This window comes from Amblyomma mixtum, chromosome 8 (assembly GCF_055824585.1).
Source record: "Amblyomma mixtum isolate Tamu chromosome 8, ASM5582458v1, whole genome shotgun sequence".
Taxonomy (NCBI): domain Eukaryota; kingdom Metazoa; phylum Arthropoda; class Arachnida; order Ixodida; family Ixodidae; genus Amblyomma; species Amblyomma mixtum.
Genome location: NC_143019.1, coordinates 57138205 through 57159159, shown reverse-complemented (window position 1 = coordinate 57159159; position 20955 = coordinate 57138205). Strand labels below are relative to the sequence as shown.

Genomic DNA, 20955 nt, shown 5'->3' with positions numbered 1-20955 from the left:
AATAATAAGATAATTAGTTGTGACGTCAGAGTTTGTTGTGGAATTCGTTTTTCTGTATGTTCCAAGAGAAACACATCGAAGACTGCATACCGCTAAGGAAGACAACAGTGTCGTCTGCAGTAAATTATTCACTTCCTCAACCTGGTAGCATTGAGCACAGACTCTCCGCTCTGAACACTGTCCAGCGTGTGGGAGGATTCCTTTCCCGACTACCATATATCGCCAAGCATACAAGTAAGGCCCCGCCAGCGCGGATCACTCCTGTCTCATGCTGTTTCCACTTTGATTGGCCCACTTAGCGAGTCGCTCATTTGCTCAGTTCTTTTTCGTCCTGTGCGCGTACAAAAAACACATTTCAAAGTACTCAACCTTCCGTTTAATTAGGACACAGGAAGCTATCGAGGTGAGTGATGAAAATAATGGCTTAGCATTGCAGAGATTACACTTGAGAACGAGAATGACAGTGATGCATTCGGAGGCCTTGAGGCAGATTCGTCCCTACTGTCCAACACCGGCCACTGTTCAGAAGTCTGTTGCTCGCTTTCCTCTGATGTGACGCACGGATGCTTTGCAGGGCCTTTCCTGCTGTTTTGTTTTTTTTACACGCATTTCTGCCACCACGACACCACCGAAGACACGCAAGCCGCCAACAGGTCCGTGATCCAGTCGTGAGCGATGGGTTCCCTGGGCTTGTACCTCTTGCGCTGCGTATATGAAGACAGAGGATAGAAATAGATGACAAATCATCGTTAAATTCAACATTCCCGTAGGCTTTTTACTCAATTTTAACAGCTACATCAAGAAAAAGAATAATTCTATGTATATATTCCAGGAGCTAGTGTATTTTTCTCTCGGTCATTTTACTTATACAGTCGACACTTACACTGCACAGAGACGTTAACCTGCGCTGAAAGCTAACAAAGTTAGCAGCCCGCAGAGCAAAGACACAGAATAGCGCCGGACACTGTTTTGAAGTACAACCAATCCAGTACGCGGATGCACCAAAAAAGAAAACATCCGCGTTGTGTCATCATCATTCTAATGTTTGAGCAAAGTACTCCTTAACTTCTTATACAGTTATGGCGTCTTAAAATATACACCACATTATTTTCTCTATTTTTTTTTTCATGCATCGTCTGCATTTTAACTCCTGAAATTGTGAGTCTATGATGTTTAATAGTTATTCTTTCAGACCACAGTCTTTGAATATCCTCTGTTTTTTTCTTTATTATCTTATACCAGTAACTTAAAATAGCTGCGCGTGCATATGAATCACGAGCAGCAAGCTACTTGATACCAGCGGGACCCAGCCGAGATAATTGAGTTGCGGATAATTTATGAAACCAGCCAAGCCATCCCGCTTGCTAGGATTCGAAGCGGAATGGGGGCTCCCTCCGCGCTTTTTGTTCAGTCTTTTTTTTCTTCATCGCTGCGCTTAGCGTTAATGATTTATGGGACACCACTCATCACAATACGCGGCTGGCCTCATAGATCACTGGCTCCTTGCACGAATAGCGTGATCCCAATGATTGAGCAGATTGAAATCAGTATTCCATCTTTTGATTAAACTGTGTTTCCGGGGGCTGTTTTTGGCATGCGCGTTTGTCTAATCAAACAAATCTTCTATCCACTGTTAAAAAACTGAAGACGATTGCGTTACTTCCTAATGCCAAATTTGAGCACAGCTTATCAGTTGTTTCAGCTTTTCGATAGATTGAGGCAAAGAATTCAAGCAAGACATGCATGCAGAGTTATAGACAACTTTCATTGCGAAGCAATACTACGCCAGGCATCAGAAACATCAGAGATGAGCGACAAACATCAGAAACTATCGTGGTTGCAATTATTAATTCTTCAATGTAATTAAATATAGTGGTTAAACAGCTATATGTTTATTGCTGTTTACATAACATATCATACTTAACTATAAACATATTTAAACGAATCTGTCCAAGGGACAGCGTAGTGTTGTAAGCTCCTACCAACAGGCAGTGCGTTGCTACGGGTCTATTTCTCGCCAGATATTTTTCCGCAGATGGAATCCGCCCTTCTATCCTCGTCAAATGTATCTACCAAAAAAAAAATTTGTAAACAATGCCTGTCTACTTGCTTGCATCTCAAACTGAAACTGTACCCCCCCCCCCCCCCCCCCCCTCTTGTGGTACATCATTTTAGCCAACTACAGCATTCGCAGTATTTCCGCGTCACCACCATGCCCCAGATATTCAAGTAGAGCTGATCCGCTTTCCCTTAATTTAGTACTTGCAATTCTCTGGGGTTCCAGGACTAATATACAGCCTTCAGTGGATGAAGTTATCATGAATGAAAAAGAAACGTAATAACAAGCTCGAAGTAGAAGAAGAAGAAGTTGAAGAATCGGGCTGGCCAGCAAGCCCCACTAGCTTAGCAAAGTGCCACTAGCCATCTTTATTTTAGGCAAACCAACCAGCTTAGCCGAACTGCTCCTCGTGTCCGACAGGTCGTCCACGGAACAGAGCAGTGATGGACCTCTTCTGTCCTCGAAGGCTGGAAGACCAGGACCTTTTATCCAGCGAAAACTTCGACTGCTACGACGGCTTCGGACATGGAACCTTTCAGAGGCGAATGCTGGTACTCTGCACGCTCACAACCTCTATCTTCGGCTGCCACAGCTACGCTATCACCCTGACAGCAGCGGACGTCGACCACTGGTGCAAGCAGCCGCCTTACGGGAACTTATCCACGCTCGAATGGAGGAGAGCGGCCATTCCTCTGGAAGCCAACGGACGGTACAGCCAGTGTCGCCAGTACGCACACCCAGATGACCCGAACGACACAAGGACCATCCCCTGTTCGTCGTGGGACTACGACGAGACACGGGCGATGACCTCCATGGTAAGCCAGTGGGACCTCGTATGTCAACGGCGGTCGCTGCGCATTGCTCTCACCATCGCGCATAGCGCCAGCGTGGCCGTTTTCGGCATCGCAGCTGGGTCTGCCGCTGACTCTGTGGGTCGTTACCCCGTCCTTCTGGCATCGACTGCAGTCCTGCTGGGGTCAACATTAGCCCTGTGCCTCGCGAGGAGCTACGCTGCACACGCCGTGATAAACTTCTTCACGTCCGCGAGCGCGTCTGCTACGAACATCATCACCAGCGTCCTCTTCTTCGAGGTCACAACCCACAGGAACAGGCCACTGCACGTCGTGATAGCCGCGGCGGTCGCAGTCCTCTTTTCCGACCTGTGGTTCACCATAATGCGGCAATTTAACATTCACTGGGCGTTGAAACAGGCAGTTTTCCTGGCCCCCACATACCTGACGGCAAAGGCGTTCTGCCTGGTGATCGAGTCTCCGCGGTGGCTGGTCGCGAAGGGACGCTTCCAAGACGCAGAAGACGCCATGCTCGCCGCTGCCGAGATGAACCTCTTTCCCTTGCATAACACGGCGAGTCTATCACAGAAACTGAAAACCAAAGCCCCTCACGTATGCTTTCAAGGCCACTGTACCTCTGATCCAATGGTACTCCAGGGAGCGTCCATTCGAAAGCGGGCTCTGGTAGCATTCTTCTGCTCTTTCTCCGGGTACTTCGTATTACAAGTAGTGATTTTCTCACGACCACTACGACATGCCCCTCCCGGGTTCAACTGGATCTCCGTTCCCATCGTCGGGCTAAGCTTCGCGGCTATGATGTTAGTAATCCCGAGACAACCCATGCTGCAGTTCATCAGCACCTGCTTCGGAATGCTCTTCGTGCTGCAGTGCCTTTTGAGTCTTACCGCTACCATCGAGGCAGAGGTCGTGCGACTGGGCCTCGCCGTGAGTGCGAAGGCGCTAAGCCTCGTCGGATACGTCGTGTACACGGCGTACAGCCTGGAACTCTTCCCGACTGCCATTCGTGGCACAGCTAGCGGCTGGATCTACGGATTCGGTGCTCTGGGCGCCATCTCGTCGTTTGTCTGCGTACCGCTGAGGAACGCCGGCCGCGACGACGTGGCCTTCGCTTTATCTGCGTGTCTCATGTTCGCCTCTCTCCTTGTTCTCCGAGCACTGCCTCGGAACACGACGGCTGAGTGCGCAAAGTTCGCTGTTAGTAGCCCCTCCCGCTTCAGGCAACGAAGCATAGACCATATGAAGAGCACGCTTGAACATAGGGAAAATTGGGATGCCGCGGAAACCATCGGCCACCCGTGACGTCACTCCCGCCAGAGCAGTTCCAGAAGCAGTTCCGGCAGATCCAAGAGTAGTATGGATTCGGTCAAATCGAGGCTAAGCACGTAGAGCTTCTCGCGCGAAAGTTGACGCTAGCGGTGCATGAACCGTGGTGTTAAGATTAACATTTACTTTGTTTCTGTTTATTTTTCTCAAGCTGCGATTTAGGACAATGCCTGAGTGTTCGCGAACACGCGCTTCTGTATCATAATCCAACCAGTGTAACCGTATGAGAACAATTACTCTTATGTACCGGACGTAAGCCCAAATAACTGCGCTGTTCTAAAGTTTCCAAGAGAATTCTCGAGAGATTTTATGTACATGTGCCTCTTGTACACTTCAAAGTTCTCTCTTCGGCTACATCGTTCCGAGGATTTTGAAAGGTATTAGAGAAGGAAAATAACCAAATGCAAAACTAAAATTATTCGCAGTGATAACTACTGGCAAGATACATTGTCATTACCTTCCGCACTTTCAAATACGTTTCTCCTTGGGAATTTCTTTTACTGCCGGATCAGCGTAAATTCTTTCTCACGAAAACAAAAAATCTGCGCTCTAGAGTTTCGTGCAGTACAACTTACTAGTTCACACCGCTTACCTCGTTGTTGCGCTCGATTTCACTACGTATATCCTGGCACAGCCGAACAAAGTCACTGCCAATTTTTTTTCTACACGTGCACATAGAAACGATGTTTATTAGACGAACTGAGGATTGGGCGAGTTGGTGGTGATCCATTGTAGAAAAAACCAGCGCTTACAAACACGGACAGAGGACAAGGGAAACAGACTGACGGCGCTGAACTTACAACTGAATTTTATTCATACGTACGCAGTCAATTTATACATTTACACAGACATGCGCAAAGACACCTTGTCAAACCCGGATACACTGTTGCCACTCACAAGCGTAAAAATAGAGAAAACAAAAAACAGCAATCATGCATTCAAGGCACGTGTGTCAATACCTCACCCTCCCTACCCAGAATGAAGCAGGCTCATTTCCCTCCCTGACAAGCTAATCGAGGATTTGCTTACACATCCCTCGCCCTTCCTGATGATGTGAAATGCTTCCGCGATCTCCCTCGTGCGCTGATCATGATGTACAAACAACACTTCCGTGTCAACAAAATACGGAACACAATCACACGTGAGGCAGTGTTGTGCTACATTTCTATTATCTCTGCTGCTGACCGAATTGGCGTGTTCTGTGAGGCGAATGTTGATACAACGGCCCGTCTGGCCGATGTACACACGGCCGCAAGACAAAGGGATAAGATACACCACTCCCTTCCTACAGGCAACGTACTTGTTTCCATGCTTAACTTTGCAAACATTCTTACTATCCTTCCCCTCGCGTTTCCTCTGCACTGCAGCCCCTACTTTCGCTAGTTTATTGGGAGCAGAAAAAACCAGGCTTACTCCGTATCGAGCCCCTACTCTCTTAAGCCTGTGAGATACTGCGTGAATGTACGGCATAACTGCCACATTTCTTTCTTTAGAACCTGTACTAAGTTCTGAGGAGTGGCCCGATGCCTTCACCTTTTTGGACATCTTTTCAGCACAGGACACGATAAGGGCCTCCGGGTACCCTGCATCCCTGCACCTGCTTGCCTGCGTAAGGAGGCTGTTTCCCATCCTATGGTGGCATGATTTAGTCACAGCCATACCAAGGCGGCTCTTAACAATACCTGTTTTTACCACTTTAGAATGGAAGGAGCCATAGTTGAGCAACGGTTTCGCGCTCCGAGGGGAGTACTCCCAACAGACATGATTCGGTTCAAAGGTTAATTTCAAATCTAGAAACTGCAGGGATCCCTGTTGAGGCACTTCATGTGTAAACTCTAGTCCTGAAGCATTGCGGCCGAAAACATCAAGGACGTGAGACACGCAACCAGGGCATGTTTTCGGCCGCAATGCTTCAGGACTAGAGTTTACACATGAAGTGCCTCAACAGGGATCCCTGCAGTTTCTAGATTTGAAATTAACCTTTGAACCGAATCATGTCTGTTGGGAGTACTCCCCTCGGAGCGCGAAACCGTTGCTCAACTATGGCTCCTTCCATTCTAAAGTGGTAAAAACAGGTATTGTTAAGAGCCGCCTTGGTATGGCTGTGACTAAATCATGCCACCATAGGATGGGAAACAGCCTCCTTACGCAGGCAAGCAGGTGCAGGGATGCAGGGTACCCGGAGGCCCTTATCGTGTCCTGTGCTGAAAAGATGTCCAAAAAGGTGAAGGCATCGGGCCACTCCTCAGAACTTAGTACAGGTTCTAAAGAAAGAAATGTGGCAGTTATGCCGTACATTCACGCAGTATCTCACAGGCTTAAGAGAGTAGGGGCTCGATACGGAGTAAGCCTGGTTTTTTCTGCTCCCAATAAACTAGCGAAAGTAGGGGCTGCAGTGCAGAGGAAACGCGAGGGGAAGGATAGTAAGAATGTTTGCAAAGTTAAGCATGGAAACAAGTACGTTGCCTGTAGGAAGGGAGTGGTGTATCTTATCCCTTTGTCTTGCGGCCGTGTGTACATCGGCCAGACGGGCCGTTGTATCAACATTCGCCTCACAGAACACGCCAATTCGGTCAGCAGCAGAGATAATAGAAATGTAGCACAACACTGCCTCACGTGTGATTGTGTTCCGTATTTTGTTGACACGGAAGTGTTGTTTGTACATCATGATCAGCGCACGAGGGAGATCGCGGAAGCATTTCACATCATCAGGAAGGGCGAGGGATGTGTAAGCAAATCCTCGATTAGCTTGTCAGGGAGGGAAATGAGCCTGCTTCATTCTGGGTAGGGAGGGTGAGGTATTGACACACGTGCCTTGAATGCATGATTGCTGTTTTTTGTTTTCTCTATTTTTACGCTTGTGAGTGGCAACAGTGTATCCGGGTTTGACAAGGTGTCTTTGCGCATGTCTGTGTAAATGTATAAATTGACTGCGTACGTATGAATAAAATTCAGTTGTAAGTTCAGCGCCGTCAGTCTGTTTCCCTTGTCCTCTGTCCGTGTTTGTAAGCGCTGGTTTTTTCTACAATGGTTTATTAGACGTTGCGAGGTTCCGCCAGTGGATATAGCTTCACATGGCAGACGTGAACGGCTTATCTTTAGTTTTACTTTCTATCGTTTCCAGACGCGGACTACAACCAGTTACTGGATATCTCGTTTAAGTACGATTTCGGCAGCTGCATATCTATTCACGAAAGAAAGTTCGCTCTGGTGAGAACTCCAGCCTTGAACGTAGTGACGAGAGGCGCCTTGGTGGCTCAGTGGTTATGGCGCTCAGCTGCTGACCCGAAAGACGCCGGCTCGATCCCGGCCGTGGTGGTCGAATTCCGATGGAGGCGAAATTCTAGAAGCCCGTGCGCTGTACGATGTCAGTGCACGCTAAAGAACCTCAGTTGGCCGAAATTTCCGGAGCCCTGCACTGCGGCGTCCCCATAGCCTGAGTCGGTTTGGGACGTTAAACCCCCGTACACCATAAACCATAACGTAGTGACGTCATTCTAAGTTCGTTCCTCGCACGCATAATTTCTACTTGCAACGTAGCTGACAAGCTCTTTTTCGAACCATTCGGAGGATTAAAACAACATTAGATGTGTTCTTGACATTAATTCTATGCTTTACTCGAGAAGCATATTTTTGCAGCCGCGATATCCGTGGCTACGTTTGCCAGTTTCATTTTTCGAAGGCAAGATGTCCCTCTTGTGTCGCTCTAACATTGCTCACGCAACTTGTTCTCCGCCATTTCAGTGAGAGAAAAAGTAACTATAGGCTCTGCCTTTGGCACAGCCCCGTGCATTAGTAGGGACATTGTTGCGATGGCACGAGAACATGATACAGCGACAGGGAGTGATGAAGATCACACATCAGGGACATGCAGCGATAACATGGCATGCGTATCATGTAGCTTCACGGAATTTATCAATATTTGCTGTTCGATTTGGCGCGCACTGTCTGTCGGCTGTGGTCTCCATGCGGTGCACTGAGCCACCAGAGAGAGGCGAGTGGTTTAGAATAGGGAATAAATGTGACCAGGATACGCACATCAGCTACAGAAAGTAGATTGAGGTTGAAAGTAACCTCGCCCGCTCCACTAATGTACCGCGGGTGTAGTCGAAACACATAGTTTTATTATTGTAGCGAGAGCTACAATACTTGCAAGTCTCGCCGTTTCGCCGTGGCACCAGTTTCGCCATGGCCGCACTGTGACCTTGAGCCGTTGCCTAGCAATCGCCGCAGCTGGCGGCTGGCGCTCGCCGCGCCATCTGGCGTAACGTCACAGGAGGAGCCCGTGCCTCGGCGTGCCGGCGAAACCGAGTTGCAACAGCTGTGCGCATGCGCCGTAGGAGGAGCGGGGTTGGTGCAACTGTATATATATAGCTCGACGGAGAGACCAACTACAGGACGAAGAACCGAAAATAAAATAAATGCGTCACACTTTGCTGCATAACAAATGTCCCGTCTTTAATGTGGCCGCAATTGGACGCAACGGGAGGATAACAACCAAAGCTAAACATTGGACGCAGCCGGAGAGAAACCAAGCTAAACGACAAGGTGCAATCAAGTTTAACTGTACTCTCGATGCGTATATCCTGACCTAGCTGAGCTAAGCCACAGCCTTTTTTATCCGGTGGATGGAGTCATTACTGGGAAGGGGAAATTTCGGATGACTTGGTGTAATGCGTAGCAATAAAATTGTGGCAATAGAAGTTTATTCTGCACCATCATGCACGATCTTCCGACACCCACGGGAGCATCAAGGGCTTCACCTACTGCCTGGTTTTAATCATAGCCGTTGGATTGGCCGCCTTCATGTTTTTTGCAGGTATGGAAAGCGACGAAAATAATTGCACGAGTAAATGGAAGCGATGACACTATGTGCAATGTAATCATCATTCTTAGAATATTGTACTGCCAGCAACACACAACTGCTGAAGTTATTGTTCTGACGCCTATCTTGTCATCCACATTATAAGCTGGCTGTCTAGAGCATCAATGGAGCCGGTTCGTATACACAGGTAGCGCTACCTACGAATTTCTTCGCTGTTTCTTTACCCAATATTTCTCGCATTTGAATACTTTATACATTGAAGGATCGTGGGGTGTTCTATATTACGTGTTCCTGACCGGTTGCACGCGAGATGCCAATGAGATGTTGCAATGGGTGCTAAGGTCGTCGGCTGCCAAGAACGACCGTTATTGACTGTGCTCGAATTGATGAGATAATCTTCAATCCAGGGACCTCTGGAATCCAGAACGCGTCTGGAAACATTATGGACGAAAAAGGCGAAACAATCTCAGGAGATGAGCAAATCCAGAATAAATTTTGGGAGTGCAGGACCAAAGGGTAGAGTCATAGCGTGTTTTTTTCTTTACAGTTGAAAACTATGAAAAAGTGAATCAAACCGTTGACAAGGCACAGACGCCACGTAGCGCTTTTGCAGATCTTTTTTATAAAGTGGCACAGCAGCTACTTGAAAATAACGCTACATCAGCCGGAGAGCAAGTTTCTGAGCTTATATGTTTACATTCCATATCGGGCTGGTTTCCTGCAGGTAAAATTTCCTGTGATGGCACTTATATCTAGGTCATCGGAGGCAGCGGAATATGTTTGTGTGCTGCTGGGTGCACCGGTGGCAAATCGACCATTCGAATAGGCCCCACTTCCAGAACAAGTCGCGAAAGACTGATAGCTACGCCGCTTATAAGACCAGTGCCATTTTGTTGCGAAAGCAACACATAGCAACACTACGCGAGTCGCCGAGCCATTTCGCGAAGCTCAGGCAAGGACATACTGCGCATGCGCGAGGAGCAGCGACGTCACACGGCGCACAGCCGGCGCGCCGCCGCCGTCTCTGCGCGGGTGACAAGAGGTGCCGCCGCTGCGCTCGCCAGTTGTGCGTGCGCAGTAGCGGCCCATAGCTAGCGTGCCGGGGCCGCCGCCGCTGCCGCGCGCTCTCCATTGTCTCTCTCTCTCTACTCGTTGCTTTCACAATCCTCCAGGTTTAATCGGAGTTAAAACCACTGCCATTTTTTTTTTCATATGAATGCACTCTCTTTTTCTGACATGTAGGTAATAGAAAAGAGCTGTCAAAATAACGTGGCAAGTATGAAACATTCGTAGAACGCTAAGTAGAAGAAGTGGGTGTTCGCTTAACTCCCTCCTGTCGTACGTTGTACTGTCTTCATATCGACCAGAACACAAAGTAAATTCGGAAGCGGCCATTTCGAACGCACTGTGGCGCCGTCTGATGAACGCGGAGAGAAGCACAACTTTCGGACTGCCGCGCGAGGCGACACAACAGAGGGCAGCAGCTGCCTACAGCTGTCAAACGGCACTTCGTAAGCTCTGCCATAGCCTCCTTTATGGCTCTGCACGACGCTTTAATTAAAGACATAACTTGCAGTGACCGAATTTATTATGAAACTTTCATCCAGGCCGTCGTGTTCATTGGCAATGGTTTTAGCTGGCGTCTTGTCCATAACCGGGGCAAATGCCTTTAGTGAGTGCAAAAACAATGGCATATGCGATTTTCTTGTATCACGTTTTATTAGTAGTCACCAAAACGATGAGGTAGGTTTCAAGAATGCAGCGAGCATTGCTACAAACTGTTCATCTGCATTTCTGCTATTCGCGCGATAATGCGGGGTGCCTGTACAGATAGTCAGGTCTGATATGCTTTTGTCAAACCCTCCGCGGCCGGCACTTGTTGCGAGCCACGAATTACTAACATGCTTAGCTGCAATGTTATAAAATGGGGTGCATACAATAATTAGGGCAACCCTGAAGAAGCGTTACCCTTTTATACGGCACCTGAGCACTGGAGCTGCAAATGCAAGCGACTCGGTTCCAACGACAAAACTAGGCTTATGGCAGATCTTCCCACTCGGCCAAATTTATTGGCTTCTATCGATCACAATGCTATAGCTACCGCACTATTTACGCGCGACCACATAGACCGATATCGCTGACGAGTAAATACAGAAAAACCAAAGCTGTAGGTACGGGTTGAAAGAAAAAAACTGGTAATGGTGCAAGAAACGAGGGCACGGAAGGCACACAAAAGGCAGGACTGACGCCACGGGCATCACGGAGACCTTCTAAAATCCACTATTGGGCGCAGGGGAGTCCCTGGTTTATGCACCTTTGGTAGTCGGCCGGTCATGCAAAGCACCATGATGTCACCAGCCGTTTGCAATATTTATTTATTTGAAATACCTTACAGGCCCATGGGGAATTTTGTGAGGGGGGCGAAAAATACCAAACAGTACATTAATAGCCAAAGGAAATAAAAGGTAAAACATACGATCATCATAAAAAATAAATCAACAATACGGTGCATTAATAACAAATGAAACAAAGGGAAACATATAGTCATGATAAACAATATATCAACAAATTAGAGAAGTAGAAACGACGCGGAAATAAGAAAAGAAAAAAAAAGAATACGCGACACAAAGTAAAGAACAACAATAAAAGATAATGTGCTCGCGGAACGTTGTAACAATGAGTAACTTAAGGTGATTAAGGCAAACACGGAAACATAATAGGCAAACATAAGTTTAAAAAAACCTCAAAAAAAGCACGCCAGTAACAGCAAAGTAAATTACAAAAAATAAGAAATAAAAATTTAAACGGGCCGATTACCTGTGCGGCTTCCTATATTTCCTTGTTTTGACAATGTTGCGCCTCCATACCATGGGCAAGCTGTTTTCCGCAGTTGTCGAGGGCGCCTGTGACCCGGAAAAATGCACATGATCCGGATACCAACGCGGGGCGGATCGAGCTCTAAATTTGACAGTTAGAAGCGTTCAATTTTATTTTTTTTTCCCGAAGCATCCTCGAATTTCTCGACGAACACTCCACAGCAGTTTGGAGAAGTGTTATTCACCACCATCCCATCGTGCAGGCTCGATGGCTCGTCTTGCCGCTTGGTTCTCGATCATCCGTCGAGAGAACCACCAGAAGACTGGATCCAGCTGTTTGCGGAAAAATACGGAAGTTCATTTCATTCATTTCATTTATTGGTTTTGTTTGGCCAGTACAGAGACTGCAAACAAGGGAGAGCAAGCTAAAGGCGCCTAGTAGCGCCTGACAGAGGCCTGCCCTCCCCATGTAAAAAAAAAAACAAAACAAAGTGGCACTTGGCAATGGTACAAAGTTTCCATAAGTAACAGAAACTAGAAAAACAGCGGATATATTGACAACGAAACAGAGATCAGGCATCCATAGAGCTAAGCACAACAAACTAAGATCAAAACATAACAAAGACAAAAACAAAGTTACGAGGACTTGCAAACTTTCTGCAGCGAAAGACGTCATAGCTTTTTTTTCTTATAGCCATCTGCCCTGCATTCTGCCATTGAATGTACAGTGCCTGCCGTAAGATCTTAACTTCTTAGTGAAATAGTCTATTCAGCTTAATTTAGAAAAACTTTATTGTGTTCAACTCAATTCAATGGCTGCGGTGGGTGGCAGGTGCCGGCCAGATGGCTGCCACCTGTCACCGGTTGGCAGCTGACAAAGTGATGTGAAGAACATTCCCCTATCCTCGCTTAGGCTAAATGTGTGAGAGGGAGAGAGGGAAGAAAAAGAGAGAAAGGGTGGGAGGCAACAGGTGGTCAGCTCAGGTATCGCTGATTCGCATGAGTTTCTCTTGAGGCTAACAATGCAGATTCGGCGGCCAAATGCAGGCATAAATGGATAAACCAAAGCTGTCACAGCTTTCGCTGACTAATGCGCTAACCCAGTAAGCTTGACCTTTAGAATGACCCCTGACGGCACACCATGCCGAGTGACGTCACAGCGTGATGTCATACCAGGAACGAGAGGCGGGCTACCAACTCGGCTCGTCGGGTAACGGCGGCCGCTTGGCACGGCGCGCCGCGCTTTTCCCCCTAGAGGCGCTGCATATGCAGTATAAAACACCTGATTTCTCAATCTACCAGGCTTAACCAAAGCTAAGCCCCCGCCAATTATTTCCTTCCCGATGCATTTATCCTGCTAAGTTGTTAATGACACATTGTTCTGTAGATTGAGGGCTTCAATATACCTTCCACTAGCCTTTTTTTTTAGAGGAGTACGAAAGAACGAAAAGAGAAATTTTTGGGTGAGTGGAACGTGGTGTAGCCGTATCTAAAAAACTGGTCTTAGTGTTGTTCCAAATTCTACCCCCTACCTGAATTGCCGCACAGACTTCAAGGCACCACACTGAGACGACTTGGCTGGCTGAGCTGACGATACAAGGCTAGGAAGTTCGGCCAGTTCTTCTTTTCTATGATGCACCGAAATTTGAATACATATTCTTTTCATTAAATTACTGCCGGGCATAACCGCTCTCCCGCGGCAGCTTTGCTAAAGCATCAGCGGCTTTCCTATACTGTTGGAAATTAGATGACCAAAAAAAAGTGCAACAAGCTCAGGGAGCTTGGAAAAAGGTTTCTAGTTTGCACGCCTTGGGAAGGCACAAAAGTAAAAGAAAAATGACAAAAAGAACTACAAACAGAAAGAAAGAACATGCTCTCGGCAAGAAAATTCAGTTTCCACAGCTTGCAAGGGCTCGCTGCACGAAACGGGCTGCTGGCTTGCAATGATAGCTGCGTGGCCTTCGATCTTAGTGGTACTCGTCTGAACGCAAGAAAGCAAAGCTTTCTTGCGGTCATACCCCCCCCCCCCCCCTCCCCCTCCACCAGAAGTGAGACGGCCCAATGGGCACTGGAATTCTCTTGGACATCCCATGGACAACCTAAACGTCCACAGACGTTCTAGGGAGTTTCAAGGCCCATAGGGGGAAGAGGGAGGGGGGGGGGGGGCTGTAGACTGGCATCAACTCTGCCGCTGTTACTAATTCATAGAGACAGGAAATAAGAAATATTAGAACAAGTCGCATGCTTGATGTGCGACAAAGTGACGACGATGACAACATGCAACCAGACCTATAAAAATTTCCCTGTTTGCAAAGACAATCGAGTGTATGGCTCCCAAAGGCATCATTGTCTCTCCCATTGATCCGCTCCTGTGCCAGATGCGGCCACCTAATCCAAGCGAGCTTCTTAATATCACCCACCCACCTAAGTTTACGCCTCCCGCAGCTACGCTTGCCTTCCCTTGGAATCCAGTCTGTTATCCTTTACGACCATGGGTTATCTTGCCTTCGCATTACAGGCAGGGCAGGGCATGCCGATGCCCTTTTCTTCTTGATTTCAACTAGGATGTAATAAACTCGATTTCGCCACCGAAACGAATGCCAAATCCCGCGTCGACATAACTGGGACTATTTGCTATGCTGAAATTAGTAGCGCGAGGGCGATATCTAATCCGCTTAAGTGTCAGGTCACCATATTGCAGCTTCATAGCGACTCCTACGATCAGACACTTACCAAGCCGCAGTGGGTGCTCCACAAACATTTCTTGGCTGCTCTGTCGAACGCTTCGATTCGGCTTGCTGCTCCTTTGCGCTGTTCTACCACGTATAGTATGTAGAAGCGCAACACAGCGACCAGGTCATCCGCGGCCATCTTGATCAAGGCGACTAACACCACCAGTTGGATGCCAAGCGCGCACGCCCACCCGCAGGCAATGAGGGAGTTGTAACGCCAGAAGTCCCACACGTACGGTCCGCTCGTCTGAAAAACACAGAGGGCGCGCATGCAGCACCAACAGCGAAATCAAGCGGCAAGCAGCGCAGCGCGAGCGTGTAATGGCGGCTTCCGAGATCACTGCCGCTACAGCTGTCTCGGAGGCGCGATGGCGCAAAGGAAACACAGGCTCTGATTTATCCTCTCTGTACCTACCAACCCGACTCTTACTGGACAATGTTTACAAGCACCTCACAGGCAAGGGTCGCGCTGAGTCAACCTAGGCATTACGGCGGAACTGAGTGGATCCGACCCCTCGACTCCCAGACCCGGTAGACTCGGCGGTGTTTACATGAACTCGACACCGGTTTTCCACACGACAACTCAACCCGGCCATGTTGGATTCATGTAAACGCCACGTCCGTCATGTAAACGCCACGTCCGGCAAGTCCGTCTTTACCAAGACTGGCTGTGGTCTGTGTGCCTTGCAGTTGACCCCGAATGGCTTGCTATTCGGAAGTTTCGTGCTTTCACACGCCTTGCCGCGCAACTTACGGAAGCTAGGTGGATGTTGAAAGAACAGCGCCGGGCTAGCGCAAAGACAAATTCCAGTGAAAGAAACAATGTCAAGGTCCTTGGTAATATCAGTCTACCTGATAATGTAGCCCTTCTGCTAGAAAAAGGCCCGAAATTCAGTGCGCCTACTTCCCTCCCTGCCCATGAATGGGTCGCTCTCAACAGGTGTGTGGCCGCTAAGGCGAAGCAAGAAGACCGCGAACGTTGCCTGCTTGAAGGAGTGGAGTCCTTGGAAAAGTCTGCACCGAAAAGGCCGTCTCGCCTTGTGGACAATGACGTGCGGCAGGCGTTGTCCTTCTTGAAAGCAAACAATTTGCGTCTTTTGCAGGGCGATAAGACAGGTGGGTTTGTAGTTGTTGAAAAGGGCATTTTTGATGAAAAAGCGCTGCAGGCAGTGTCAAAAAATTTTGTCCCAGTCCGAAAAAGTGCAGTAAAAGTAAAAACTAAGTTTATAGAATTCTGCAAAAAACTTGAACTAACGACGCTCGCTCGGGATATAGATAAAAGTAGAGGTCAGTGCTTATCGGTTTTCTTCACCGCAAAGACGCACAAGCCGGAAATACCTTTCAGAACCATAGTCAGTGAGTCTGGTTGTTGGCAGCACAATGTAAGCTTATTCTTGCAGATGAGACTAAAATTGCTAAAGGTTAACGATCCGTTCAGGACTAAGAGTTCGGAAGATGTAGTGCGGTTTTTGGAAAGTAATACAAATGTCCGGTATGCTTTTTCAGTAGATGTAGAAGATTTGTTCTATTCAGTGCCACAGCGCGAGCTTTTGTATGCTGTGAAATCATGCATTGAGGAAAATGGTGAGCTCAGTTTCCAGAACGCTACAGGACTTTCTGTGGGGAACTTTTTAAATCTTTTAGAATATTATCTTAAGGTCACTTTTATTGTTTTTAACGACCAGCCATTTTTGCAGCGCAACGGCATTTGTATCGGGTCCTGTGTTGCTCCAGTTCTCTGTGAAATTTTTTTATCGAGTATTGACAAATCTTTAGACGATGTTTTCAGCAAGGGAAATGTTTTAAAAGTGTTTAGGTACGTTGACGATTTTTTATTGTTTTTAGCGCGTGACTATTCCAGCCAGGATGCGATTGATGAAGTTTTAGAAGTTTTTAAGCAACACGGACAAGGTCTTGGTTTTACACATGAGTTACCCCATAGGAGTGTTCTGCAGTTCCTGGACCTCAAACTAGAGTTCTGCGTGCGGCATGTATGTTGGTCTTACCAACCTCGTGCAAAAATGGAACTTTTACCGTACAAATCAGAGCATTCCAAAATTGTGAAAAGAGGCATTGCTTCCCTTTGCATGGAATCGGCTCTCAAAAAGTCGTGTGTGCATCAATTGCAGGCAAGTTTGGACAATCAGGTCCGCCGGCTTTCGGCAGCAGGTTTCCCTATGTCGCTCTTGACGGCGGTTGCCGAGGCCCTGATTCGAAAGATGAAGACCGGTACGCGAAGTATGAGAGGGACGAGTGAACGCGAAGCGTTCAGACCTGTGGTGGTGCCATATCTGCATAAGGTGTCTCATCACCTCAAGAGAGTTGCAGGCAGGCATGGCGTCCCTCTGGCGTTTTCTGCGCCGAATAAACTGTCGAAACTGTGCGCCCGCACGTGCGGTGATAGAAGGAGTGGATGCCTAATCAGGCACGGGTCTACCTACATCCCTTGCGCCACCGGGGTGGTATACTCCTTCCCTCTTTCATGTGGTAAGACCTACATCGGGCAGACAGGGCGGTGCATAAACGAGCGACTCAGGGAGCATGCGAATAAAGTTAGGAACAACACAGACAAAGGGGCACACCTTGTGTCCCATCTTAGTTCTTGCCGCAATTGCGCACCGCGACTTGACGAGACAGTGATACTGGGAAAAAGCAAAAATGAACAAGCGCGGCTGGCTTTGGAAGCTTTCCACATAAAGGAAAATGCTGTAGACTGTATCAGTGACACGTCCGTGGCTCTGTACGTTGCCGAAATCAACTTTTTGCGTTCGCGTCTGCGTCAACAGCCCTTGACATGACTATTGTGGTTAAAGATTGCTTTTGAGCATGCGTGGCCAGGTGTATAAGTAAGCGTTCCAAGGAAGAAATAAACAGTTGTTAGTGCGCTTGTGTGTGTCTCTGTGTCTTTCTTCGTGGTTCGTCCTTTGATTGCGCATCCTATACCTTCACAACATCATGTAAACGCAACTACAGATGCTCGGCAGAGAACATTTTCCCTGTCGTGCCTGTAGTTAATCGTTTCAAGTTGCGGATAAGCAGCGAGACATACAGAGAAAAGAGAGTTGCTTGTTTGCAGCACTTCGTGCAGGTACTCTCAGTAACGAATGAAGCACGGAGAAGAAAAGTAACGCAAACCCGAAAACAAGCATATTGACTCCAGGAGGGGAAATACAAGAGATGTGAGTGTATTTGTGCCTTCGAAATGAAATTAACGTACGCGATAGTTGCGGGCTCACCCGGCTAAGATCTTCTCATTTTCCTGTTCGTGTTCCAATTGTCTTGTTTCCGTTTCCTTTGTTTCTGAGAGTATATCTCGCTTTTGTACCGCCTGTTTTGCTGTATTTGCTGCAGACTAAAATTCTTGGAGCTCTGGGTATGTGTAGGCGTGTTTGGAAAAGCGTACTAGTGCCTGTAAGAAATGGATCTCGGAGAGAGTGTGAGACTCGGGCTAATATTTTTGCTTTTTTATTTGCTTATTAATAGTTTATTGCGGTTTAACGTCACAAAGCGACTCAGGCTATGAGTGACGCCGTAGTGAAGGACTCCGGAAATTTCGACCACGTGGGATTCTTGAACATGCAGTGACACCGCACAGTACACGGGCCTCAAGCAATTCGCCTCCATATAAACGTGACCGCCGCGGCCGGGATCGAACCCGCGTCTTTCGGGTCAGCAGCCCGAGCGCTATAACCATTGAGCCACAACGGCAGCGTTACATATTAATGTATCCGACCTTCAAGTTAGCATCATTAGATGTAAACAAAACAGTACCCAATTTTGCAGTGATTGACACAACTAGCAACACAAAGGACGACGGTTTCATTAATCCTAGAATTGAATCAACCATGGAGTTCAACCAAACGTTCACTATGTATGGGCGTGCGCGCTCATGTGAGTACGCCTGCGTATGTGTCGTTTCTGCAGCGCCTCAGGTGTTATCCATGAATAACGGAATCTCGTCGCTATGCACGGTTTTGTCGAGCATTTTTTTGTCGAGTTTATTTTGTTGTGGCAACACTGCGATTTAGACCCAGAGGACTTCCTGTTTGACGATAATCGTGGAAAGCTAGCGCGCCACCTGCACCGGTGCCTTATCAAACACTGCCCGGTTTGCTTCCCTTGCCGCGTTGCCTTATCAAAACCAGCGCGACGCGCGTCGTCTTCGCCAGCGCTTTCAGAGCGTTAGCTCTATATACTCACCGGGGTACAACTTCGGAAAACGCCGCATGCCGGTACCTTGACCTTCAAGATCAGCCAAGGTCAAAGCGGGGCTTGCTCGATATCGCTGCTGTGTAGCTATGTGTCTAAGCCTAGCATAGGTCACATGGTCAACCATAAGTTTGGACCATTGGTTGATTATACAGTGAATTCGACTAATTATTTGGCGAATTAATTAGCTTCCATTAATTAGTTTCGATTAAAACTGAATTTTGCGCTATAACATCGAGTCATATATCGTTGGAGAGCTTAGGTCGAGTGCAAAGGCGCTGTTCTTGTTTGCAACCCGAATTAATTAGTGCTAATAGTTGATCGCAATGAAAACCAATACGGATCATAACCACAGATCTAACGCTCTACTAATTAGATTTAACCAAGTTTAACTGTTCGAAATTTTTAAATCGCTGCGCGACGCATTGCGTTCTGTTGCGTTTTTATACTCGGTATGTTTTCTGAAAACCGTTAATATAGCTAGGTGCAATAGGACCGCTTCGCGAACAGCTGGCTGCCGTCCGAACACTTCCACAATTAGAGCCCAAAGAGGTTCACGAAGTGAATGCTTAGCCAGCCTTGGTGAATAGCACCTGAGCCGACAAGAGTTGTCTGTGTACCTGAATCCACTCGCCACGCCCGAAGGCTAGAGTGTCATAGATGCGGGCGCAATCCCGGAGGATGTCTTCTGTGGAGCGGCCCGATGGATTGTGGTACCATGCCAGACGTGCGCAGGTCTTTGAATCGTGCAGGTCTGTCAGCGTGCGGGGCAGGCATACGTGGCATTTGTTGCTGTACCCCACGAGGACATCCAGCGTATGTGCCGTAACGTAGCGGTCTCCAATCATCTGGACAGGAAAGCCATCCCTTATAAAAATGGTCTATAGAAAGTCTATAGACTTCTTATACACTGTTTCCTTGTTATAGATTTTTCTTTTGGCTATTCATAGTCTATAGACTGTCTATCGACAAAAATCTACAAAAAGTATATGGCTATAAATCTATAGATTGTCTATAGACTGTAAATGGCATTTATACTTCTTTGGCTGCGCTTGGGTGGATGCCAATGAGTAATGACTCCCTTATTACAAATCTACTCCACCTGGGGGATTCCCCTAAAACATTTGACCATTTATATTGCCTATAGACTTATCTAGGATTTGTCTATTGAGAGTCTATAGACGTTATAAACAGAAGTGTATAGACAGTCCATAGATTGTATAAAAATTGCAAGCGAATACAATTCGCGCAACCTCAAGTTGTCTTCAAACTCAAAACCCGCAACATTAATGTTAAAAACTTGGAAACCGCATTCACGGATCTCCGCCACAAAATAACTCGTTCTAAATTGTCTAAATGAAGTGTACCGGTTGAATCTCAACGAGAACTGCGCGACTAGCATAAACACTTGAGCTGAAAGTAAAAATACCACCGCCGTGTAATAAAGCTTAGGCGTTCAGGCTACTTACAGTCAACCACCCTTATACCACGTCGTGCAGTTTAGATTTCTGCTCACTACTTTCTTCCGCAGAAACTCTTGGGACCGCTGTTGTGACCGTACTTCTGACCACGTGGGCCCGATCAAGCAGCTACCGTGAACCACAACGAGGCCGACAACCCCGCGACGGCGGTGGGAAGTGGGATGCTTGGAATGCCCCTCCGAGCCTCAGCGGATTAATGTAGCAGGAATGTCGAGGGCCATTGTCAGCAGTAACCCCAGCGAAATTCCTTGAGCGGAGGTGACCACTATAGCGGCGAAGGCCGGGGACGCGCCGGAGGTATTGTCCGAGCGACCACAGCGGAGGCGACGTGCCGGCGCCGGTCACGCTGGCGGATAATTGAAGAATTCTGTGTCCCCGACTCGCGTTCTGGGCAATCGGCGGGGAAGCAAGTTCACTCACCTGCTGGAAGACTTCGGGAGATTCCTTTCCCGCAGGGCTGGATGAGTCAGCATCTCCCCCTCTCATCGACCCAGCTGCGAGAGAGTGGAAAAGCCCGCACCTGCCCAGCCGTGGGTGGTAACAAGAACGTCCCCTTCGGTCCATCCGATTGGACAGTGATCGTCGACCATTATTCCCCAGCCAGGGATCTGGGGAAACCGAACGATATTTAACTCGGCCGTGAGTGTGGCCGAGAGAAGCCTGCTAGCTCCAGTCGACTACGGTTGACGAAGACGTTC

At 47.8% G+C, this 20955-nt stretch overlaps 2 protein-coding genes across 3 annotated transcripts in view; both read left to right on the top strand.

The window, feature by feature from the left end:
- Positions 1-20955, top strand: part of LOC149332560 (MAP/microtubule affinity-regulating kinase 3-like) — a 634516-nt gene that overhangs the window by 230823 nt on the left and 382738 nt on the right. The gene's annotated exons all lie outside the window — the stretch shown is intronic.
- Positions 2503-4170, top strand: LOC149332567 (solute carrier family 22 member 7-like). Its single transcript, XM_089557526.1, has one exon. The coding sequence runs from the start codon at positions 2503-2505 to the stop codon at positions 4168-4170; it is 1668 nt and encodes a 555-aa protein (XP_089413652.1).